Source organism: Salmo trutta, chromosome 2 (genome assembly GCF_901001165.1).
Source record: "Salmo trutta chromosome 2, fSalTru1.1, whole genome shotgun sequence".
Classification (NCBI taxonomy): Eukaryota; Metazoa; Chordata; class Actinopteri; order Salmoniformes; family Salmonidae; genus Salmo; species Salmo trutta.
In genome coordinates, this window is record NC_042958.1 from 55,855,042 (window position 1) to 55,881,887 (window position 26,846).

The following is a 26,846-nucleotide window of genomic DNA, read 5'->3' on the forward strand; positions in this document are numbered from 1 at the left end:
AATGTGTTAAGGGGGAGGTCAGTTCCACAACTTCCAGGTCGTTCATTATTTTCCATAAAACACAGAGCCCCTCGTTGATTATCCCTTACTTAATTTTAAACAATTATTATTCACAAAAATTGTTGATTTTTTTTGGTTTCTATTACAAAGTATGTTATTGGCCTGTTAAGACACCATTGCCACTTTAAGATCTCTATTGGAAAAGTTGATAGATGCATCCCAATATGGTGACTGGAGTATGGGCGAGTGGGCGTGTGGAAAGTAGTGGACGTGTGGAAAGGCAGTGGTGGAAAAAGTACCCAATTGTCATACTTGAGTAAAAGTATAGATACCTTAATAGAAAGTTACTCAAGTAAAAGTGAAAGTCACTCAGTAAAATACTTCTTGAGTAAAAGTCAAAGTATTTGGCTCTAAATATACTTCAGTATCAAAAGTAAACGTAACTGCTAAAATATACTTAAGTTTCAAAAGTAAAAGTATAAATCATTTCAAATTCCTTATATTAAGAAAAGCAGACAGCACCAATTTCTTGTTTAAAAAATGACATATAACCAGGGGCACACTCCAACACTCAGATATCATTAACAAAATATGCATTTGTGTTTAGTGAGATGATCACGTGTTCTCTTGATATGTCTGTGAATTGGACCCTTTTCCAGTCCTGCTAAGCTTTCAAAATGTAACAAGTACTTTTGGGTGTCAGGGAAAATGTTTATTTATTCATTATTTTCTTTAGGAATGTAGTGAAGTAAAGGTACAGATACTCCAAAAAACGACTTAAGAGGTACTTTAAAGTATTTTTACTTAAGTACTTTACACCACTGTGGAAAGGAGTGGCTGTGTAGAAAGGAAAGTAGTTGGGCTTGTGGGTGTATCGAAAGCACTCCGCTATACGTTTGACTGTTTTGATTTAGCTTTGATTTATTTCTTACACAACCAAACTACCGTACATTGAGCTACCTTACTGCAAGTTTGGACCTCTGCTTGAAAGCCAGAGAATGAATCTCAGTCGCATTACACTGTTAGTTATAGACAAATAATTGTACATTTTCAGTTATAAAAGTGCCGATTGTTTTATTTTTGATTAAAAGTATTGATGATGGGTGTGCTGTTGCTTAATGCCAGCAGCTACAGTAGGCTACATACCGCTGTTTGATTTGAGTAGCACAGTGGTGTGCGTTATAGACTACTGAATTCCCTTCATCTCACCATCAGAGTATCAGCAACAATCACACGTTAGTTCAGTGCACACAGCGTAGCAGAGAACGCAACACATTTGAGAATACATTTCTTTGGGAATATATATCGTAGAACAGACATGTTGCCTTCTGTATTAGGCAATGTCATGACTCAGGTATTAGGATCTATCACTGAAATCTCCCCTTTGTCTGAGCATGAGAAAGAGAGCGAGTCAGCCGTTGCGATGCTGCCTTCATAAAGGTAGTATTGTTAAGTTGCGTGCGAAGCTCCTGCTTTGAGCTTTGGGTCTCCGCCCACTCTTGTTAACTACAGACATATTTTTCTTCTTCTTTTACATCTCCCCCTTTCTTTCAGCTACAGGTAAGCATTTCATGTCCGCACGCAATCCCTGGAGTGCCTCCTCCTCCGTTTCGCTGTTTGACTCCTCACGCGCGCACACATTCTCCCAGGGCATGAGTAAGCGCCTGTCAATAAAGTCTACTGTCATTGGTTGACGCTGTAGCCTTCCACGAGACCATCTTCAGAGCTTAACTATCATTCCGTTCGACACCCTCTTTCTGATTGAGACAATACCTTATTTGAGATACTCTGTACTTATCCACTCACTATCTTCCCACACATTAGCTATATCTCTCATGCTCCCTTACCCCACCGTATCCCACTTTTAGCACCTACCCTACAATCCTTACATCATACTTTACTCAGAGTACTGTTACAGTAGGAGAGTGCTAACAGTGCTCTACTGTTCTTTGCCTTTGGAGTGGCTATTTCTGACATTCTTTGACCGCTCTCCGGAACAGATTGTTAGCAGACTGCCTGTGGTCAATGCTCCCCACTGTTTTCCTCGTACAGGACTATGAACCAGACAAGGTTGCCATTTGAAACACAAAGCAAAGAAAGGGTCCCTTCTCTCAGATCCTGTGTGCATGCTCGAGAGAGAGAAAGAGAGAGAGAAAGAAAGGGAGAGAAAGAGAGAGAGAGACACTATGTGAGTGTTTGTATCTGTGTGTGTGTGCGATCCATGCCTGTGGCTTACCTCTCTCTGGTGCCCAATAAAGTCAGGGGAGATGTTCTGCCTATACCAATCTCTGCCCACAGCGAGGTGGGCATGTTCGCCGCGGGCGACGCTGGCACAGGGCGGCTGTGAAAGGGGTTCTTTGTCCTTCGCCGTGGCAACAAGGTGTGTTTCCTGAACTGGCATTCCGACTCAATAAGCGGCTAAACCACGTCTCGCCTCTCCCCATCACACTTATCAGTTTCACAGCTCAAAAGAAAAACAAATAGGAGAAAGAGGGAGCGAACCCGCACACGCATACATCTCTCTGTGTGTGCCAGTCGACTAGAAGGATAGGTCATGGTTCAGGATACTGCTAGTGTCATTGTGTAGCTCTCTGAACCTGAGTGGATAACGTGTATACATTGCACATTTATTCAGTTCTGAGAGCCCCTTCGCTTGTGTTTGACCTCAGAAACGTCGCCATTCCATAGACTCGTGAGGGAAATAAAAATGTTGTCGCTGTAAAATGAGCGGGTAGAGAGCGGAGTCAAGAGAGAGTGAACTATGGCTCAACTCGAGACCAGGTCTCCATCAGAGTAGGTCTCACTTCTCAACACGGATTCTCTCCAATGAGAGCTAAGGACTGAAATTACAAGACAGAGGGAGAAAGAGAACAGATGAGAGAGAGAGAGAAAAAGAACAGATGACAGAGAGAGAGAGAGAGGCCCAGTACCTAGACTTGTAGAGTTGACCCTTTCTGTACTTTACCATCTCTACACGGTCTCATGTCTACTGTTCATAGCACTGGCCAAACACACATACGTCCTGCCAACAGGGAAGTGCAGTGTGCACTCCATTGTAACTGTATGAAAACTGTACATTAGTTTGTGCCTTCAGAAAGTATTCATGCCTCTTAACTTATTCCACATTTTGTTGTGTTACAGCCTGAATTCAAAATTGATAAAATATTTTTTCTCACCCATCTATACACAATACCCCATAATAACAAAGTGAAAACATGTTTTTAGACATTACTGCAAATGTATTGAAAATGAAATACAGAAATAGCTAATTTACCTTTATTCACACACTTGAATCAATACTTCGTAGAAACAACTTTGACGGTGATTACAGCTTTCAGTCGTCTTCAGCTTTGCACATCTGGATTTGGGGATGTTCTCCCATTATCCCTTAAAGATTCTCAAATTGTACTAAGCTAAAATTTGAAATTGTTTTAAGATGGTCATACCACAGATCATTTAGCGATTTCATTTAGAATTTTAGGACCCCTTTAGGTATACAGTAAAAAAAATACAGTAAAAAAAAAGAATAAGGAATACGTTTTTGAAGTGTCTGTCCTAAATCAAGGAGATATAAGAAAGCTCAGGAAATATATTTATATATACAGTCCCAGGCAAAAGTTTAGACACACCTACTCATTCAAGGGTGTTTCTTATTTTTACTATTTTTCTACATTGTTGGGAGCAGTATCACATCAGGTTATTTTTGTATTTTAGCTTTTTTGTAGAGTAATAGTAAAGACATAACTATGAAATAACACATATGGAATCATGTAGTAACCAAATATATTTCATATTCTCTCAAACAGCTTCATGAGGAATGCTTTTCCAATAGTCTTGAAGGAGTTCCCACATATGCTGAGCACTTGTTGGCTGCTTTTCCTTCCCTCTCAGGAACCACACATGCGGAGATCATCCACTCACCTACTCTGCGTCTCACAAAGACATGGCGGTTGGAACCAAAAATATGGACAGATTTCCACCGGTCTAATGTCCATTGCTCGTGTTTTTTGGCCCAAGCAAGTCTCTTCTTATTATTGGTGTCCTTTAGTAGTGGTTTCTTTGCAGCAATTTCATCACATAGGCCTGATTCACGCAGTCTCCTCTGAACAGTTGATGTTGAGATGTGTCTGTTACTTGAACACTGTGAGGCTGCAATTTCTGAGGCTGGTAACTCTAATAAACTTATCCTCTGCAGCAGAGAGAAATCGGAGAACACCATGTTCATGAGTCTCCCATTTCCATAGAGTGGTCATAATAGTTTGTAGGCCATTCGGACGCTACATACGTGTTCGTGAATGTCTCATGGTCTGACAAATACCGGTGTAGCTCGACCACCTTCCACTGCAGAATGGGACAGCTCACATAGGCAGATGTGGTGGATTGAGATGCAGTCCATGAAAAAACCCTGATATCTCTAACTTAAACTGACTGATTTTTATGAGGATTCTTTTATTATGTTTCTTAGATTGACGCACTGCTGAGTCAATAGACTCTTAAGGATTAAGTTAGATGGGCAGCGGCGGTAAACAGCAATCTTCATGTCTTTCCACAGATTTTCATTGGGATTCAAGCCTGGCCTTTGGCTGAAGCCATTCCAGCTTTGGTTTGGCTATGCGTTTGGGGTCATTGTCCTGTTGGAATGTGAATCTTCACCCCAGACGAAGGTCGTTTTCACTCTGAAGCAGGTTCTCATCAAGGATTTGTCTGTATTTGGCTCCATTCCTTGTTCCTTCTATCCTTATCAGTCTCCCAGTCCATTCTGCTGAAAAGCATCCCCATAGCATGATGCTGCCACCACCATGCTTCACAGTAGGGATGGTGTTAGACGGGTGATGAGCTGCACCTGGTTTGACCACAGAATATTTTGCCTTATGATCTGTCTTTCACTTGCCTTTTTGCAAACTCCAGGCATGCTGTCATGTGGCTTTTTCTCAGGAGTGGCTTCCGTCTGACCACTCTCCCATTAAGCCCAGATTGATGAAGTGCTGTAGAGACTTGTCCTTCTGGCAGGTTCTAACATCTCAGCCAAAAAAACTCAGTATTTCTGTCAGAGTGGTCATTGGGTTCTTGGTCACCTCATTGCCCGGTTGCTCAGTTTGGTGGTACGGACAGCTCTAGGTCTGGGTAGTTCCATATTTTTTCAATATGCCAATGATGGAGACCACTGTGCTCTTGGAAACTTTCAACACTCAAGAATTTGGATGCACCTGAGCTCAATTTGGAGTGTAATAGCAAAGGGGAGTGAATACTTACGTGAATTAGGTATTCCTGTATTTAAGTTTCAATAAATGTGCAAACCTTTCTAAAAATATGTTTTCACTTTGTCATTCTGGGGTATTGTGTAGATGGAAGAGAAAAATATACATTTTTAATTCAGGCTGCAACACAACAAAATGTGGAATAAGTCAAGGGGTATGAATACTTTCTGAATGCACTGTATAGATACTTCTGAGTATAACTCATGTTTTTATCAATATCTCCCAATGGCATCAAAGCATGATTTACAAGAACCTTTAAGTTATTACATGTATTTTCAGTTAGGCTTGGAACCTGTACAGTAAGAGCACAGCTGCATTACGGTAAAGGTCTACAGTACAATATGTACATGAATCCAGTGAATCATGACTCAGTGGGCCGGTGACTGAACCAGGGTTGACTCCTCTAACTAACAGAGAAAAACACATAGTGGAAGCAGTTTTGGTTTATTACATCATCACCACATCTCTCTCCATGACACTTTTTCTTGGGAATGGTTCTATTCAGCCCCCTCCAAGAATAGAAACAGGCTGGGAGACCTGAGGGGTATACCGCAAAGCAGGATCAATGAGTTAGCCAGCTAACCTGGATAAACAACCCAAAATAACTATTGATTTTCTGTTTCATTAAGTAATCTAAACTAAGATATGTGTTTTTGGTTGTTGAGTTAATCAGACCATGCCCATTTCAGGCTAATCAAACATTTAAAAAATAATATTTATGCAAGTTTACTGGCTAACTCAGTGATCCTACTTTGTAGTATACCGCTCAGGGTTCATTTCTATCAAGCGTGTGCGAGTAAGAGTGCTGATCTAGGATCATTTTTACTTTTTTAAATCACAATTAATAAGATTACATGAACGGGGGGGGCCTGATCTTAGATCAGCACACCTACTCTGAGACGTTGTCCCATACATAATAAGGCCAGAGGGTTTAGCAGCCCCAACCCAACTCCAGCAGTACAGTACAGTTCATGAATGTAAAAATGAACAAGCAAAACGGTTGCATTTGGGTTGTGTAGCTAGCATTCCATTTGGCTAGCTGCAATATCTCTCTTTTCACAAAAATGTCATATTAGTAATTATATTTAATTTTACCTGTAATAACAACGGAATGTCATATTATAATAATGAAATAACAACGCAATACGAATGGAATGTGTGTGCTATAATTGAGAAAAAGATAAGAAAGGAGAAGATAGCTGTAAAATGTTGCTATTCACATTCCCTTCATCCACAACAGATTCTCTTAATCCAAACACACACAATGCCAGCCTGAGGTTGATAGAGAATGTATGCTAGAAATAGCGAAATAAAGCAAAAGAGCAAGGAAAAAACAGATGGAACCACTTGGTCATTTAAATGTTTGATATTTGAAGAAGAAGAAAACATTCCATCCTGAATGAATCAGGGTGTGCACCATTTGTAAATAAAGTACATCTTAATCTGAGCAAAGATCCTTCTCAAAGATCAGACAAGCCTACACATTCAGCTGGTTATTTGTGACGTGTCTGTAGACACAGATCCCTGTGTTTCCTTCAGTGACTATAACTAGCCTTCAAAACACAGTCTTGAGGTCCAACTGTGGAGTGGGCTGACATAGCTGGAGCCAAAATGGACTTAGCCCTTAGAGGTGTAAACCCAATTATACACGCACTCCATAAAAATCTATTCAAAATCAACTACACATTTTTTCATACATTGCTGTCTCAGTACCAATCTAAACTAGTCATACAAACGGCACTTTTCAAGTATCATCACATTTTATAATAAAGATCCAGTATCCCAAAAAACAACAACCAAATTCACAAAATGTCATAATTAAACAATTAAATAATGAAAATAAATAAAACAAAAGCAAGCAATTAGAGAGAAGGCAGATTTGGTCCCTTTTTTTCCCCAAGGTCTGGCGATTAGCCGTGACATCATTCTGTGACATCAGCGAGGTGTTCTATGTGGAGGTGAGGCCTCAGCCCAGCCCAACGTCAAGTGACATCATCACCACAAAGCCCAGGATAGAGGTCCAGGAAGCCAACTTACCGTTCCCACTTCAAGACAATATACATGGACAGTGTTAATCAATGTTGGTGTATTTATACAGTACTTCAATCATATACAATACATTGAGAGACAGAGATAAGCCGAGCACATGGAAATCTGTCAGGTTACTAAAACACACACACAGACCCTAAACATGCTAGCAGGCACACACTTCACGGTGACAGTCGACCCATACACTTCACAATGACAGTCGACCCACACACTTCACAGTGACAGTCGACCCACACACACACTTCACAGTGACAGTCGACCCACACACACACTTCACGGTGACAGTCGACCCACACACACACTTCACGGTGACAGTCGACCCACACACACACTTCACGGTGACAGTCGACCCACACACACACTTCACGGTGACAGTCGACCCACACACACACTTCACGGTGACAGTCGACCCACACACACACTTCACGGTGACAGTCGACCCACACACACACTTCACGGTGACAGTCGACCCACACACACACTTCACGGTGACAGTCGACCCACACACACACTTCACGGTGACAGTCGACCCACACACACACTTCACGGTGACAGTCGACCCACACACACACTTCACGGTGACAGTCGACCCACACACTTCACGGTGACAGTCGACCCACACACTTCACAGTGACAGTCGACCCACACACTTCACAGTGACAGTCGACCCACACACTTCACAGTGACAGTCGACCCACACACTTCAGTGACAGTCGACCCACACACTTCACAGTGACAGTCGACCCACACACTTCACGGTGACAGTCGACCCACACATTTCACAGTGACAGTCGACCCACACACTTCACGGTGACAGTCGACCCACACATTTCACGGTGACAGTCGACCTACACAAGTCAAAAGGACAGCTCGCTCCCCGTCTCACTTTTTAAAGAAAACAATACGCCCAGGGTTGTGAAAACCAGAACATTCCAGGGGGCCAGTGTCGTTGCTCCGCTCCCACTCTTCCTCCTCGCAGCTCACACTAACACAAAGACAGCGATTGATCTAGTCCAGCTCAGAGTCACAGAGCTATGAACAACTACTGTATGCACAGAGTTGGAACCAGGGTAGAAAAACCTGTTAATGTACAGTACCAGTCAAACGTTTGGACACACCTACTCATTCAAGGGTTTTTCTTTATTTTCACTATGTTCTACATCGTAGAATAATAGTGAAGACATCCAAACTATGTAATAACACATATGGAATCATGCAGTAACCAAGCATTCCGCTACACTCGCAACACCATCTGCTAACCATGTGTATGTGACCAATACAATTTGATTTGAAAAAGTGTTAAACAAATCTAAATATATTTTATGGTTGAGATTCTTCAAAGTAGCCACCCTATGCGTTGATGACAGCTTTGCACACTCTTGGCATTCTCTCAACCAGCTTCATGAGGTAGTCACCTGGAATGCATTTCAATTAACAGGTGTGCCTTGTCAAATGTTAATTTGTGGAATTATTTTTGAAGAATCTAAAATGTAAAATATATTTTGATTTGTTTAACACTTTTTTGGTTACTACAGGATTATATATGTGTTATTTCATAGTTTTGATGTTTTCACTATTATTCTAACATAAAGAAAACCCCTTGAATGAGTAGGTGCATCCTAACTTTTGACTGGTACTGTATTACTAGGAAACATTGTTCCAGTGTTTTCTAAAGGGTTGGACATGGACTAAGCCTTGATTAAGACCTGGGTTAGGAGCACAGTAAAAATAACCTCTCTCTACCCACCTGAGTTGAGCCTCTGGGATGATGTCATCAACCACCACATAAACCATAGCCCCTGCAGCGAAGGCCAGGGCGTACGGCAACAGTGGTTCCGCCAGCACCACGGCAACAGCGCCTAGCAACCCGGCGATTGGTTCTACCATTCCACTGAGCTGTCCGTACCTGAGAGAGGAGTTCGTCAAAACCCTAGATAGTACCCTTTATGTCCCCTTCAGTTATTGGCTGTCAAACAAAAACAATTCCTTTAATATACAGTTGCCTTCAGAAAGTATTCTCACCCCTTGACTTTTTCCACATTTTGTTGTGTTACAAAATGGGATTAAAATGGATTTAATTGTCATTTTTGGTCAACGATCAACCCAAAATACTCTGTAATATCAAAGTGGAAGAAAATGTACAACATTTATAAAAAATGCATGAAAAATAAAAACACTCATATCTTGATTCGATAAGTCTTCAAAGCATCCCATCATCTGGTGAGTCTTCTGCCCTCCACAGACTGGGGGTTAAGGAACTGAACGGGGCTCTGCCTGGCTAAAACTAGAAACTATTCCTGGAGATACCAGGCTGATTTGCCCCAAATATAACACGTTGTATTCAGGACAAAAAGTTAATTTCTTTGCCAATTTGTTTTGTATTATTATTTAAGTGCCTTGTTGCAAACAGGGTGCATGTTTTGGAATATTTGTTTATTCTGTTCCCGGCTTCCTTCTTTTCTCTCTGTCATTTAGGCTAGTGCTTTTTGGATTTTTTACACATCTACCAATCGGTGCCCTTCTTTGCGAGGCATTGAAAACCTCCCTGGTCTTTGTGGTTGAATCTGTGCTTGAAATTCACTACTTGATTGGGAGACCTTACAGATAATTGTATGTGTGGGGTACAGAGATGGGGTAGTCATTCAAAAATCATGTTAAACACTATTATTGAACACACGTGACTTGTTAAGCACATTTTTACTCCTGAACTTATTTAGGCTTGTCATAACAAAGGGCTTGAATACTTAGACTCAAGACATTTCAGCTTTTCATTTTTAATGAATATGTAAACATTTAAACAAACATAATTACACTTTTACATTATGGGGTATTATGTGTAGATCAGCGCCACAAAAAGTCAAGGGGTGAGAATACTTTCTGAAGGCCCTGTGAGTTAAGGTGCAGAGAAACAGTGATGATCATATGGAGATACTGTTTGGATATTAAGAGTTGTTACTCACCAGAAGGCTTTCCATGTGGACATCCCTGCACCTCGCAGAGGGAGGCTCACCGCAAGGCCCTCTGGGAAATTCTGGATCCCTATGCCAATGGCCAAGTTCCTGTGAAACACATGATGATAACGCTTTAGAGGACACCACTTCTTAGATCATTGTCTGATGGCCTTTCAGATGACATTTCTTATTACCATTACCCTAATCAATGGTCGTTCATTGACATTGGTTTAGAGGCCTGAATGGGATAGATTTCAGAGCGTCGAGTTTGCATGTGAAGCATTACATTCACTTCAACCTCACTGCTTCAATAGAGTTGGAGCTGTATCGTGGCTAAGTGTGGTAGAAGTGTGGTTGGAGGGAGGGTGGGTGGTTGGTTGGTTAGCTAGGAGGAAACTGTATTTTAATGATATACAGTACATAACACGGGGGGAAACGCCGTTATTTTGCTGCTGGCAGTTTCTGGGGTCAGTTAAAAGGCAGTAGTGCTCAGTCTAAATTACACAGAGTGAGTCAGCACTGGAGGAAATCGTCATCACAGTAAAACCGCAAAGACTATGGATAGGGGCTCATTCTCAAGACAGGAAATGACTTGGAAACAATTGCTAAGGAGACACATGAGGAGTCAGTTGGATATGAAGAGTTGGGAGAAAATGCATACTGCTGAACAATTAGAAGAGAAGAAACTCAAATCTATGCAAAACAACAACACAGCACTCAAGTCACACCATCCTAGGCCCTCCGAAGCGTCATTAAACTGAGGCTAACAGCACACTACCAGTCCACACTATTAGCAGCCAGGGTGGTAATTCAAAGACATGCCATAAGTGGTGTTAACCAGGGTGTTAGTTTGTCTGCTCGCACTCCGCTGCATCCTAGTCGGACCAGCATCAGTTCCCAGGGGGCAAAGAACTCACACGGGTGTGTTTGGGAGGAACGTTTTAAGTTTCCTTTCTCCCTGTGAACCACTTTAACAGGCACAGAGTCAAGAGCCTGCCCCTGGAGAGAGAAGATTAATGACAGCTAGTCACGGAAAGGTTTACAGCAGCCACTGCCTGGGAGAGAGAGACACACGGAGAGAGAGAGAGAGAGAGACAGAGACAGAGAGAGAGACGGAGAGAGAGAGAGAGAGAGAGAGAGAGAGAGACGGAGAGAGAGAGAGAGAGAGAGAGAGAGAGAGAGAGAGACGGAGAGAGAGAGAGAGAGAGAGAGACGGAGAGAGAGAGAGAGAGAGAGAGAGAGAGAGAGGAATGTAGTATGCTTGGTTTCAGACTAGGAATCACAATGCGTGTAAAGGAAGTGTATTTTCAACATGCTAGAAAGAGTGTTTCTGTGTCAAGGAAAGAATGAGGATACAATGACAGGGACAGAGAATCCAGAAAAAATTAAGAGAAAGCTGGAGTATTGAACGAGGGAAGGACGGCAGAGAAGAACATCTGGGCCGCATGAGACAGAGACAGAGAGAGGAGGAGGAAAAAGAAAGAGGAAAAATGGATAGAAGAGAAGGAGAAGTCTGGAGGGAGTGAGGGAGGAGACCCTATGGGGTGTGGTTGAAGTGAACCCAGTCACTGGTCACATGGGGGCTGTACTGGCAGGAAACACCTTCGTATACAGTACTATTTCATAAATCTGAGCTACATTTCTCCATTACAGCACAGCACAGCAGAACAGGGATAATGCAGCATAATGCAGTAACAGTAAGTTGCATGCTAGGCTAGTTTATTTTTTTATTTCACCTTTATTTAACCTCTATGGGCTAGGTGGGACGTCACCGTCCCACTCTATTCAACAGCCAGTGGAACAGCGTGGCGCGAAATACAAAAACCTAAAAAATGCAATAATTTTCATGTTTCAAACATACGACTATTTTACACCATTTTAAAGATAAGACTCTCATTAATCTAACCACATTGTCCAATTTCAAAAAGGCTTTACAGCGAAAGCAAAACATTAGATTATGTTAGGAGAGTACATAGCCCAAAATAATCACACAGCCATTTTCCAAGCAAGCATATATGTCACAGAAACCCAAAACACAGATAAATGAAGCACTAACCTTTGATGATCTTCATCAGATGACACTACTAGGACATTATGTTATACAATACATGCATGTTTTGTTCAATCAGGTTCATATTTATATAAAAAAACAGCTTTTTACATTGGCGTGTGATGTTCAGAAAATGTATCCCCACCGAAAACTTCCGGTGAATTTACTAAATTACTCATGATAAACGTTGACAAAATACATTAAAAACAATTATTTTAAGAATTATAGATACAGAACTCCTTTATGCAATAGCTATGTCAGATTTTAAAATAGCTTTTCGGCGGAAGCACATTTTGCAATATTCTGAGTACATAGCTCAGCCATCACGGCTAGCTATTTTGACACCCGCCAACTTCGGGCACACTAAACTCAGAATTACTATTAGAAAAATTGTATTACCTTTGCTGATCTTCGTCAGAATGCGCTCCCAGGACTGCTACTTCCACAAGAAATGTTGTTTTTGTTCCAAATAATCCATAGTTATGTCCAAATACCTCCATTATGTTCGTGTGTTCAGGTTACTATCCAAAGGGTAACGCGCGAGCACATTTCGAGACCAAAAAATTCAAAATGTTCCATTACCGTACTTAGAAGCATGTCAAACGCTGTTTAAAATCTATTTTTGTTGTATTTTTCTCGTAAAATAGCGATAATATTCCAACCGGACAATAGTGTATTCATTCAAAAAGGAAAATAAAAAACAGCGTGGTCTCGTAAACGAACATATCCAATCTCTTTGTCACCAGGCAGACCACTGACAAACTGAGCTCCTATACTCTGCCCAGAGACAGGAGACGCCTCAATCCACTTTCTGAAGGCTTTAGAGAGTCAATGGAAGCCTTAGAAAGTGCTACGTAACCCCAGAGATATTGTAGTTTCGATAGAGACTCTAAAGAAGAACTACAAATTCTCAGACAGGCCACTTCCTGCTTGGAATTTACTCAGGTTTTTGCGTGCCATATGAGTTCTGTTATACTCACAGACACCATTCAAACAGTTTTAGAAACTTTAGAGTGTTTTCTATCCAAATCTACTAATAATATGCATATTCTCATTTCTGGGAAAGAGTAGTAACCAGTTTAAATCGGGTACGTTTCTTATCCGGCCGTGAAAATACTGCCCCCTAGCCCAGACAGGTTAACCAGGTAGGCTAGTTGAGAACAAGTTCTCATTTGCAACTGCGACCTGGCCAAGATAAAGCATAGCAATTCGACACATACAACAACACAGAGTTACACATGGAATAAACAAAACATAGTCAATAATACAGTAGAACAAAAGAAAACTTAAATTATATATACAGAGAGTGCAAATGAGGTAAGGGAGTTAAGGCAATAAATAGGCCATGGTGGCGAAGTAATTACAATATAGCAATTAAACATTGGAATGGTAGATGTGCAGAAGATGAATGTGCAAGGAGGGATACAGGGGTGCAAAGGAGCAAGATAAATAAATAAATACAGTATGGGGATGAGGTAGGTAGATAGATGGGCTGTTTACAGATGGGCTATGTACAGGTGCAGTGACCTGTGAGCTGCTCTGACAGCTGGTGGTTAAAGCTAGTGAGGGAGATATGAGTCTCCAGCTTCAGTGATTTTTGTAGCTAATTACAGTCATTGGCAGCAGAGAACTGGAAGGAAAGGTGACCAAAGGAGGAATTGGCTTTGGGGGTGACCAGTGAGAAATACCTGCTGGAGCGCATGCTACGAGTGGGTGCTGCTATGGTGACCAGTGAGCTGAGATAAGGCGGGGCTATACCTAGCAGAGACTTGTAGATAGCCTGTAGCCAGTGGGTTTGGCAATGAGTATGAAGCGAGGGCCAACCAACGAGAGCGTACAGGTCGCAGTGGTGGGTAGTGTATGGGGCTTTGGTGACAAAACGGATGGCACCGTGATAGACTGCATCCAATTTGTTGAGTAGAGTGTTGGAGGCTATTTTATAGATTACATTTACATTTACATTACATTTAAGTCATTTAGCAGACGCTCTTATCCAGAGCGGCTTACAAATTGGTGCATTCACCTTATGATATCCAGTGGAACAACCACTTTACAATAGTGCATCTAAATATTTTAAGGGGGGGGGGGGTTAGAAGGATTACTTTATCCTATCCCAGGTATTCCTTAAAGAGGTGGGGTTTCAGGTGTCTCCGGAAGGTGGTGATTGACTCCGCTGTCCTGGCGTCGTGAGGGAGCTTGTTCCACCATTGGGGTGCCAGAGCAGCGAACAGTTTGGACTGGGCTGAGCGGGAACCGTGCTTCCTCAGAGGTAGGGGGGCCAGCAGGCCAGAGGTGGATGAACGCAGTGCCCTTGTTTGGGTGTAGGACCTGATCAGAGCCTGAAGGTATGGAGGTGCCGTTCCCCTCACAGCTCCGTAGGCAAGCACCATGGTCTTGTAGCGGATGCGAGCTTCAAGTGGAAGCCAGTGGAGAGAGCGGAGGAGCGGGGTGACGTGAGAGAACTTGGGAAGGTTGAACACCAGATGGGTTGCGGCGTTCTGGATGAGTTGTAGGGGTTTAATGGCACAGGCAGGGAGCCCAGCCAACAGCGAGTTGCAGTAATCCAGACGGGAGATGACAAGTGCCTGGATTAGGACCTGCGTCGCTTCCTGTGTGAGGCAGGGTCGTACTCTGCGAATGTTGTAGAGCATGAACCTACAGGATCGGGTCACCGCCTTGATGTTAGTGGAGAACGACAGGGTGTTGTCCAGGATCACGCCAAGGTTCTTAGCACTCTGGGAGGAGGACACAAGGGAGTTGTCAACCGTGATGGCGAGATCATGGAACGGGCAGTCCTTCCCCGGGAGGAAGAGCAGCTCCGTCTTGCCGAGGTTCAGCTTGAGGTGGTGATCCGTCATCCACACTGATATGTCTGCCAGACATGCAGAGATGGGATTCGCCGCCTGGTTATCAGAAGGGGGAAAGATGATGATAGATAGATGACATTGCCGAAGTTGAGGATCGGTAGGATGGTCAGTTTTACGAGGGTATGTTTGGCAGCATGAGTGAAGGATGCTTTGTTGCGATATAGGAAGCCGATTCTAGATTTAATTTTGGATTGGAGATGTTTAATGTGAGTCTGGAAGGAGAGTTTACAGTCTAACCAGACACCTAGGTATTTGTAGTTGTCCACGTATTCTAAGTCAGAGCCGTCCAGAGTAGTGATGCTGGACGGGCGGGCAGGTGCGGGCAGTGATCGATTGAATAGCATGCATTTAGTTTTACTTGCATTTAAGAGCAGTTGGAGGCCACGGAAGGAGAGTTGTATGGCATTGAAGCTCGTCTGGAGGTTAGTTAACACAGTGTCCAAAGAGGGGCCGGAAGTATACAGAATGGTGTCGTCTGCGTATAGGTGGATCAGAGAATCACCAGCAGCAAGAGCGACATCGTTGATGTATACAGAGAAAAGAGTCGGCCTGAGAATTGAACCCTGTGGCACCCCCATAGAGACTGCCAGAGGTCCCAACAACAGGCCCTCCGATTTGACACACTGAACTCTACCAGAGAAGTAGTTGGTGAACCAGGCGAGGCAGTCGTTTGAGAAACCAAGGCTGTTGAGTCTGCCGATAATAATGTGGTGATTGACAGAGTCGAAAGCCTTGGCCAGGTCGATGAATACGGCTGCACAGTAATGTCTCTTATCGATGGTGGTTATGATGTCGTTTAGGACCTTGAGCGTGGCTGAGGTGAACCCATGACCAGCTCTGAAACCAGATTGCATAGCAGAGAAGGTACGGTGGGATTCGAAATGGTCGGTAATCTGTTTGTTAACTTGGCTTTCGAAGACCTTAGAAAGACAGGGTAGGATGGATATAGGTCTGTAGCAGTTTGGGTCTAGAATGTCACCCACTTAGAAGAGGTGTATGACCACGGCAGCTTTCCAATCTTTGGGAATCTCAGACGATACAAAAGAGAGGTTGAACAGGCTGGTAATAGGGGTTGCAACAATTTCGGCAGATCATTTTAGAAAGAGGGTCCAGATTGTCTAGCCCGGCTGATTTGTAGGGGTCCAGATTTTGCAGCTCTTTCAGAACATCAGCTATCTGGATTTGGGTGAAGGAGAAATGGTGAGGGCTTTGGCGGGTTGCTGTGGAGGGTGCCGGGCAGTTGACCGGGGTAGGGATAGCCCGGTGGAAAGCATGGCCAGCCGTAGAGAAATGCTTATTGAAATTCTCAATTATAGTGGATTTATTGGTGGTAACAGTGTTTCTTAGCCTCAGAGCAGTGGGCAGCTGGGAGGAGGTGCTCTTATTCTCCATGGACTTTACAGTGTCCCAGAAATGTTTTGAGTTTCTACTACAGGATGCAAATTTCTGTTTGAAAAAGCTAGCCTTAGCTTTCCTAACTGCCTGTGTATATTTGTTCCTAACTTCCCTGAAAAGTTGCATGTCACGGGGGCTATTCGATGCTAATGCAGAACGCCACAGGATGTTTTTGTGCTGGTCAAGGGCAGACAGTTCTGGAGTGAACCAAGACTATATCTATTCCTAGTTCTACATTTTTTGAATGGGGCATGCTTATTTAAGATGGTGAGGAAGGCACTTTTAAAGAATAACCAGGGATGACGGGATGAGGTCAATGTCATTCCAGGATACCCCGGCCAGGTCGATTAGAAAGGCCTGCTCGCAGAAGTGTTTTAGGGAGCGTTTGACAGTGATGAGGGGAAGTCGTTTGGTCGCAGACCCATTACGGATGCAGGCAATGAGGCAGTGATCGCTGAGATCTTGATTGAAAACAGCAGAGGTGCATTTGGAGGGCGAGTTAGTTAGGATGATATCTATGAGGGTGCCCGTGTTTACGGATTTGGGGTTGTACCTGGTAGGTTCATTGATAATTTGTGTGAGATTGAGGGCATCAAGCTAGGATGGCCGGGGTGTTAAGCATGTCCCAGTTCAGGTCACCTAGTAGCACGAGTTCAGAAGATAGATGGGTGGCAATCAATTCACATAGTAGACCAAAGCCTATGGGCTAGGCTACTATACACAATAACAGTTAGGCTAACATGTAAACAAGGATATGACCATGGAGGCAGCCATTCTGGATGGGGCACATGACCATTGGATTGTGTAACAACAATCACCTGGAGAGAGGGGGGAGGGGGGGGAGAGAGAGAGAGAGAGAGAGAGAGAGAGAGAGAGAGAGAGAGAGAGAGAGAAGGCTGGAGTATTGGAACGAGGGAAGGATGACAGAGAGCAACATCTGGGCCGCATGAGAGAGGAGACAGAGAAGGAGGAAAAAGAAAGAGAAAAGGGATAGAACAGGAGGACGTCAGGAGGACGTCAGGAAGTCCTGAGTGAGTTAGGGAGACCTTGTGCCTTTGGTGTGGTTGAGGTGAACCCAGTCACCCAGTTCTGTTTTCACTGCTTGTCACATGGGGGCTGTATTGGCAGGAAACACCTCCTTAAACAGTACTAATTAATACATGTGAGCTACATTTCCCCATTACAGCAAGGCAGCATTTCATGGCAGCTATGTTTGTTCAGCTGCGGTATCAGGACAGGACTGGCCCAGAACAGATGGAACCGCGCCTGTCCAGTCCTCAGTACTGAGGGAGGGAGAGAAAGAGCGCGAGAATGACGAAAACGAGAAAGAGGGAGAGAGAGAAAGAAATTTCTGTCTGTAATAGACCCGAAATAAAGCAGGTATTACACAGCGGTAATATACTAATAGCGATGTTGTGCTTTGACATACTAGCCTAGCGTGCTAACTTACTGTTACTGCTATAAGCTGCTAGTTGGCCCTGTTCCCATTGTGTGCTTGGTTATCCTCTGCATATAGTGTGCTTTTCCATTGTGCTATGGTTATATTAGGCTATGGTGGCCTGCTAGCATTAATAACGTAGCACTGTATGTAGCAGCATAACATAGCACATTGCTAAAACGTAACACTGTATATAGCAGCATAACAAAGCACATCGCTATAACGTAACACTGTATGTAGCAGCATAACATAGCACATCGCTATAACGTAACACTCTATGTAGCAGCATATCATAGCACATCGCTATAACGTAACACTGTATGTAGCAGCATAACATAGCACATTGCTATAACGTAACAATGTATATAGCAACATATCAAAGCACATCGCTATAACGTAACACTGTATATAGCAGCATATCATAGCACATCGCTATAACGTAACACTGTATATAGCAGCATATCATATCGCTATAACGTAACACTGTATATAGCAGCATATCATAGCACATCGCTATAACGTAACACTGTATGTAGCAGCATATCATAGCACATTGCGATAACCACTGTGTAATACCTGTTGGAGGGAAATTATTTAATAGACCAATAAGTAAGAGAGTTCCAAAACTCTCTGCCAATAACAGCTAGTTTTCAGTGTTCCCCTTCCCACTCAGACCACTCCCAGACAGTCCTAGCAAAAGTCCTAGCAAAAATATCAATTTGTTTAGGAAGCTATTTTGGTTTATTCTTTACAATTTTAATTGAAAAAAATCACAGTAAGGTATTTCATTTTTACCCAGAAATTATTTGATAACGATATATAAAAAAAGGCTGCATTGGACCTTTAATTAACTGCTCCGCATTAGCTGCTGTAAAATGTAAAAATACATTGACAAACTGCAGAGAAATATAATATAATTATTAATTTACTAAACAACAGTTGGACACTTCTCATGGGTCTCATACAACATAGACACAAATAACTCACTATGTGGTAAAACAGATCTTATCAAATGTTATCAAAAGTCCTTGGCTTTAGGTAAAAATTGTACATTGAGGACACGTGTCTCGTGTAGTGCTACCCGAGGTGTGTGTATTTAAGGAGGGGGACAGAGCATCATCAACTGCATCATGTCTGAAGAGGCATTATTCCAGAATGAAGGGTGCTGTAGCTCTGCTGGTGTTGCTGTTCTGTCTGTCTGGGACATGGACTCAGGGAGGGAGTGGGCTCAGAGAGAACGACATCACTCAACAGGGTCACAGCACAGGCAGAGAGAGCACAGTGAGCGAAGTTCAGAGAGAGCGCCGAGGGACTGAAGCTACTGTCACGACCGACGAACGCACACCCACCGAACATGACCTCTTGACTGATGTGAAGGAGCTTAGAGACATGGTGTACAAGCTGGGAACCATGGTGGTGGAACAGAGAGAGAAGCTGAGGAACACAGAGGCCAGAGTGGCAGCCAGTGAAGACCAGGTGATGGACCTTAGAGTGGAGCAGAGAATAACTACACAAGAAGTAGAGAAACTGGAGAAAGACAAAACAGCTTTGGGGGCCAGACTGACAGCCAGCGAGAGCCAGGGGGAGGAACTGAAGAGAATGCAGGAAATTAATTTCTCCTTACAGGGTGTATGAATTAATATGAACAAGATTTTCTTACTCATCTGTTTATATGAGCATGAAAAGATTAAGTTGAAATAATTTCAGACCAAGCAGCCAAGCTGCCAGCCATGGGCACCAGAGTGACAGCCAGCGAGAGAGAGGTGGAGGAACTGAAGAGAGAGAACGCAAACAGACCAAAGGTGGCCTTCTCAGCTGGTTTGACATCAGGATTTGTGGGACCATTTAATACTGAAACCACACTGGTCTACACTAGAGTCATCACCAACATTGGTCAAGCCTACAGCCCAACAACAGGACAGCACCAGTGAGAAGGGTCTATAACTTCAGATTCAGAGCTTGTAGTAACCAGAATGTGAGTCGTACAGTTATTTGATTGTATAAGAATGGACAGAGAATGATGTACAATTTTGACTACCGAGCTGATTTAATTCTTAGATGTATATCTAATGGGGTCTTTATGCAGCTGGAGAAGGGATATGAGGTGTATATAGGCTCCCCTTTGAGTACCAGCTCTTTGATAGTGATTATAATTACAATATCTTTAGTGGCTTCCTGCTCTTCCCTATGTGAGAACGCCATAACTGCTGTAATGGTCACAGGTGAAGAGTCTGTATTGAAAGACCTTGGAGACCAAAACGCTCCTCTTACTACAATGAATAAAGCATAAGAAAATCTATAATACTGTGTATGTGTTGCTTGTTCAAAGACACTGTTTACCACATTATATTTTGGGTTATGATGGGGTAAGACATTGGTACTTGATGTTACTTTCTTCAAGAATCAAAATGGGTCTACATTAGGGCTGTGGCGGTCATGAAATTCTGTCAGACTGTTACTGTCATGCAAAAGTATACCGGTCTCACTGTAATTCAACATTAATTAACATAATTGTGAATGATACTGATACTGATGGAGGGACAGTAGAGCCCTGAGTACCAGACCATTAAGACCTGATGGAGGGACAGTAGAGCCCTGAGTACCAGGCCATTAGGACCTGATGGAGGGACAGTAGAGCCCTGAGTACCAGGCCATTAGGACCTGATAGAGGGACAGTAGAGCCTTGAGTACCAGACCATTAGGACCTGATGGAGGGACAGTAGAGCCTTGAGTACCAGACCATTAGGACCTGATGGAGGGACAGTAGAGCCCTGAGTACCAGACCATTAGGACCTGATGGAGGGACAGTAGAGCCCTGAGTACCAGGCCATTAGGACCTGATGGAGGGACAGTAGAGCCCTGAGTACCAGGCCATTAGGACCTGATAGAGGGACAGTAGAGCTGAGTACCAGGCCATTAGGACCTGATGGAGGGACAATAGAGCCCTGAGTACTAGGCCATGACCCAGTCTGTAATACCTACATGTTTCAAGCTGACCACCATAGTCCCTGTGCCCAAGAACACCAAGGTAACCTGTCAAAATAACTATCGCCCCGTAGCACTCACATCTGTAGCCATGAAATCAGATCCTCAAAAACATCGGCAGCTGTACCATTGAGTGAATCTTGACTGGCAACTGCTTGGCATCCAACCGCAAGGCGCTACAGAGGGTAGCGCATACGGCCCAGTACATCACTGGGGCCGAGCTCCCTGCCACACATATTGAGAAACACCCACAGTACACATACACACCAATATACAAATCTATCAATCTAAGTCAGTCAGCATGCAGCAAGCTTAAAGTGACAGTGCTACTCTCCAACCCCTCTCATAGTTGCTACATTAATTGACCTCCAGTGTTAGTCCTTGGGGATCTCTCTCTGTCTTCCTACAGTTCACTGTAGAGGCCCCCTCAGCCCTCACACACCACTAGGCCCTCAGCTGTCTGAAGCGCCACACAATGTCCTCTTTGACATCCCACCCAGAATGACATTGACACTAAGAGCCTTCACGCTCACCGTCTTAGAACCGACACAGAGTCTGAAATGACTGCACTATGTAGGGAATATGGTGCCATTTGGGATGCAGACTGAGATAACGTCACCGCCTGCCTGTCTACCTGACCTTGTTCACTTTCACTGGGTTTCTAGTCGCTCTTCTTCACCATCCTCCTTTTCTCCGCTTTCTACCTTCTACTGTACCCTCTCTCACTCGTTCTAGCTCTACGAGGATTTCTCTCTCTTTAGACCTCATTCTTTCTATACTCTCTCTGTCTCTCTCTCCCTGTCTTCCGCTCTACTCGCTCTCCTTCCCTTAAACCTCTGAAGCTACAGCACACGGCGAAGCCCACGGACCTCAGCCACGCGGCGAAGCCCACGGACCTCAGCCACGCGGCGAAGCCCACGGACCTCAGCCACGCGGCGAAGCCCACGGACCTCAGCCACGCGGCGAAGCCCACGGACCTCAGCCACACGTTGGTTATAAACAACCTAACACTCAAGATTGAGCGTTTTAAAGTGCAACGTTAATTATGATGGTTTTTGGAAACAGCTCAGAGATTTAACGATGCTCCTACGAAAGGTTCTAACGAGGAACTTAGCCTTAAGATGACTTTGGGAAACCGGGCCCGGAGCAAGAAATAGACTCTGGGACAGTTGTGGAACGATAGATCCCAAATTCACATCAAACTAAGTTAAAAAAGAATTGAGGCTGAGGCAATACATCCGAACATTTAGCAAAAAATGTTCCTAAACTAATATTTCTTCACATTATAGCTATGCTGCAATGCACACACGGCAGTAGGCTACACGCAAATGTTCGTTCCATAATGTAATTAGCAGGAAAACACCATTGTCAAAAAGCTCACTCCCCCTGCAAACGGTTTCATGTGACAGATGAAAATATCTGTTTGAAATGTTGAAAGATGGGAGATCTAAAGATGCAACAACTTGCATGGGTTGCTAATATGACCATAATTGTGCCTTTGGCTACTGGACGATGAAAGAAAGCAGATTTAAAAACAATAGAAATAGGCTACTTATTTCAATGGCACAAGTCTTTATAAAATAATTGCCTCCACGTATATAGAAATGGATTTTGGCTCGGCTACTTTGAAAAAAGGTAAGACATGCATCTTAATATGAAGTAAAACATTCAGGTTTCAAACAATTAAGTATATGTTTGCAAAATGCTTACTGCCTTCAGCTCACATTGCAAAGTGGTGATTGACGCGCTAAAGCCTGCCTATCGCTGCTTCAATTAACAGTTGAAAAATAAAAATTGCAGTTATTTTTAAATCATGGCCATCAAAACCTATTTTAACACGTGATTGAGTTTATAATGGTTGCACAATAATTGGGCTTATAAAATAATGTTTCACTCCAGTAGGAACAGGAGCTGTAGCAGCTGTAGCAACAACTCTCGCGCTTTGGCTCAAACTAGGCGCTGTATCTTAATTCGGTGCACATGCAATAAATAAGATACATTACGACAAATAAAATACACACGCACCAATTGAATTCCTTCTAAATTATGCAAATTAACCTATAGACCAGGGATCAACTAGAAACAGTATCAGAACAATTTTTTGTTGAGAGGATGGTCGGGGTGCCGGAAGATAATTACAAATCATTTGTAGACCGCAAATTGACTGCACGAAGACCAAATCGAAACAATACTTAACTAAAACATAATAATTTCAAACCTCGCTTAAATTCTCTATTATGCGTGGGAATGCTTGGGAACAGTTTTCCTAAATTAAAATCACTTGGAACTGATTCCTGGTGTTTTTACAGTCGTATGTCCAACAATGAAAATTCAACAACAACAACAAAACATTTAGGGGGCCAAATAAAACCCCCCGCAGGCTACATTCGGCCCGCAAGTTGGAGAACCCTGCTATAGACCATGTGTCAAAATCATTCCAAGATGGGCAGAATGTCTGCGGGTTTTCGCTCCTTCCTTGTACTTGATTGATGAATTGCCTAGTTGTCTAGGGCTTAATTGAAAGTAAAAAACAAAAACACACAGACACTAGGCCCTCCATGGAATGAGTTTGACACCCCTGCTATAGACCGATAAACATGACAGCTCAAATGTATTTACATTAATTAATAGGCTAAAAAGCATTATTTCGAAATTTTAATTTATTGGCTTTTCAATTTGGTCATCTGCCAAAAGCCGGCTTTTATCGGCTAACAGAAAACCTATTGAACTGACTGGGTCTGCTGCAGTGACAAAGACTCTCTTGATCTTCCTGTCCGGGTTGGCGCCCCCCCCTTAGGTTCGTGCCGTGGGGAGATCTTCGTGGGCTATACTCGGCCTTGTCTCAGGATAGTAAGTTGGTGGCTGACGATATCCCTCTAGTGGTGTGGGGGCTGTGCTTTGGCAAAGTGGGTGGGGTTATATCCTGCCTGTTTGGCCCTGTCTGGGAGTATTGTGTCTCCCGACCCCTCTTGTCTCAGTCTCCAGTATTTATGCTGCAATATTTTGTGTTGGGGGGCTAGGGTCAGTCTGTTATATCTGGAGTATTTCTCCAATCTTATCCGGTGTCCTGTGGGAATTTAGGTATGCTCTCTCTAATTCTCCCTCTCTTTTTCTCTCTCTCTCTCTCAGAGGACCTGAGCCCTAGGACCATGCCTCAGGACTACTGGCCTGATGACTCCTTGCTGTCCCCAGTCCACCTGGTCATGCTGCTGCTCCAGTTTCAACTGTTCTGCCTGCAGCTATGGAACCCTGACCTGTTCACCGGACATGCTACCTGTCCCAGACTTTCTGTTTTCAACTCTCTAGAGACAGCAGGAGTGGTAGAGATACTCTGAATGATCGGCTATGAAAAGCCAACTGACATTTACTCCTGAGGTGCTGACCTGTTGCACCCTCTACAACCACTGTGATTATTATTATTTGACCCTGCTGGTCATCTATGAACATTTGAACATTGTGGCCATGTTCTGTTATAATCTCCACCCGGCACAGCCAGAAGAGGACTGGCCACCCCTCATAGCCTGGTTCCTCCGTAGGTTTCTTCCTAGGTTCTGGCTTTTCTAGGGAGTTTTTCCTAGCCACCGTGCTTCTACACCTGCATTGCTTGCTGTTTGGGGTTTTAGGCTGGATTTCTGTACAGCACTTTGTGACATCAGCTGATGTAAGAAGGGCTTTATAAATACATTTTATTGATTCACTCTCTTCCTATTCACACTAATGACTACAATACACTCTAAGAGGCTGCGCACAAGAGGCCACTTCACACTCAATTTGCAGACAATTCACACAAATAGGCATGCTGTAATCCTACATTTAGACTTTCATTGACTGTACCCCAAAACATTTTGGGTTAAGATAGGTAGAAACGCATTGCAATACCACTGATTATGTGAAAGAATGTAGCCTCAAAGAATTTAAAAAAGTAAATACATTGGGGAGTGTTTTTCTCAACTTGGCTGAGGAGGCCTCTTTGTTTAAATCACTACATTACCTGACTACCACCCCTTTCATCTGGCTGACAGCACACACACACACACACACACACACACACACACACACACACACACACACACACACAAGGTTATACAGCAGCTGGAGAAAGGCAAAGCCACTGGGATGGAGAGAACCTGCTCACGGCGGCTACTCTGCCTCCTGTGAACAGGCCTGCTAGAACACATCAAGGAGAAAGAGGTCAGGGCTGAGCCAAGCATAATCCGAGGAGCTGCAGCTGAAGGACAGCTAACACAGCTACCAGAGGACAAGAGAGGCTTTCACTAAGAGAGAGAGGAGGGAGCGAGAGAAAGAGAGCGAGAGAAAGAGAGCGAGAGAGAAAGCGAGCGAGCAGACCAGCCGCTGGTGCTGCCAGCGGCTAGTGCGCATCTGGAGGGCGGTCTCCACACATTCCTCTGGATTCCTACTCCCCTCCCAATCGAACCATTAACAGACACACACAAATGCATGCACAGGCATGCGTGCACAGACCCAGACACACAAACATGGAGACACACACACCCACACAAGCAGGTGAAACATGCAGACACCAACAAACAGATGGACAGACCTATGCATGCGCGGACAGACAAATAGATATGCTCACTCCAGTTGCGGTCAGTGCCGCTCAATTTTTTTTTCTTCATGAGCATGGCCTTATTTCTATTACAGCATATTGGATGACTGTCATTCATATTACATTCACCCACACCCAGTTCAATGTAACAGCGATAGGTTTAGGCTATTACATGATACTCAAATTTTCCCTATACCCATCATGAAGTTGCTACAACCTAGCCTATGAATGAAAGTTTACAACGTAGGTACACACAGGTCGAGAGACATATTTGATGTGACACACAGTGACACATGGACAGACAGTGACATTCAATACCGCCTTGCACACTCTTGCCTGCATCGAGCTGATCTAGGGTGTAATCAATAGTCCAACAGTTGCAAAAGAGAGTTTCTATTGGACAAATTCAGGTATGTTCATCCCCGTTTTGTTCCGTTTCCCTCCGTTTAAAAAATGTTTTCAACAGAATCAAATGAATTCACCCCTGATCACATGTAAACACAGTTCACTTTCATAGCAGCCGCGTTGTATTCCTTCTCACATCTACACACACTCCTCATCTCACCTTTTCCCTTCACCAGTGGACTTCAATGCACAACACATCAACAATAAAAAAAAAAAACTTTCCAAACCATAACTGCTACACATAGTCTACATCGTTGTCACTATATTAGCTAAAGTAACGTCCTAGTCAACATAGCTAATAGAACTAATGCGTTAGTAAACCCACTACAATCATGCAGTAAAGTTACAGTGTACAGTCAGTAAGCAGTTACACCGGCGGGCCCCTGTGGCAATAAATTAGTAATACCAAAAGCTTACCTTAACTTGGAAGAGTTCCAGTGTTGTGTTGGATAGTGATAGCCAGCTAGCTAACATAGCATAATTCTGTTTGAGCAGGGTGTTTGAGTAGGCTAAACTAGCTAGCTGCATTTGCTAACTAAGTAAGTGAAACTGAAAAAAAAAATGAAATCTCTCTTGCTTCTCCTTTATTTCAGGAAGAAATTCATTTGTTCAAAACTTTTTGGCTCTGTCTCTATGAGTCAACTACTCAGCACATTTTATGCACTGCAGTGCTAGCTGTAGCTTATGCTTTCAGTACTAGATTCATTCTCTGATCCTTTGATTGGGTGGACAACACGTCAGCTCATGCTGCAAGAGCTCTGATAGGCTGGAGGATGTCCTCCGGAAATTGTCATAATTACTGTGTAAGTCTATGGATGGGGGTGAGAACCATGAGCCTCCTAGGTTTTGTAATGAAGTCAATGTACCCAGAGGAGGACAGA

At 43.4% G+C, this 26,846-nt stretch overlaps 1 protein-coding gene and 1 long non-coding RNA gene across 3 annotated transcripts in view; both read right to left on the minus strand.

The window, feature by feature from the left end:
- Positions 1-5,686: 5,686 nt before the first annotated feature.
- slc39a11 (solute carrier family 39, member 11) overlaps positions 5,687-26,846 on the minus strand; it is a 156,011-nt gene continuing 134,851 nt past the window's right edge. For both annotated transcript variants that reach the window (XM_029706240.1, XM_029706235.1), the window contains exons 8-10: positions 10,268-10,366; positions 9,055-9,213; positions 5,687-7,303 (exon numbers count right to left, since the gene is read on the minus strand). In XM_029706240.1, the coding sequence (XP_029562100.1) occupies positions 7,225-7,303; positions 9,055-9,213; positions 10,268-10,366 (337 nt within the window). In that variant the 3' untranslated portion in view covers positions 5,687-7,224. The remainder of the gene's footprint in view (positions 7,304-9,054; positions 9,214-10,267; positions 10,367-26,846) is intronic.
- Positions 21,681-22,119, minus strand: LOC115157914 (uncharacterized). Its single transcript, XR_003868580.1, has 2 exons — positions 21,971-22,119; positions 21,681-21,862 (listed from the first exon to the last, which is right to left on the minus strand). It is a non-coding gene; the product is annotated as an uncharacterized LOC115157914 (long non-coding RNA).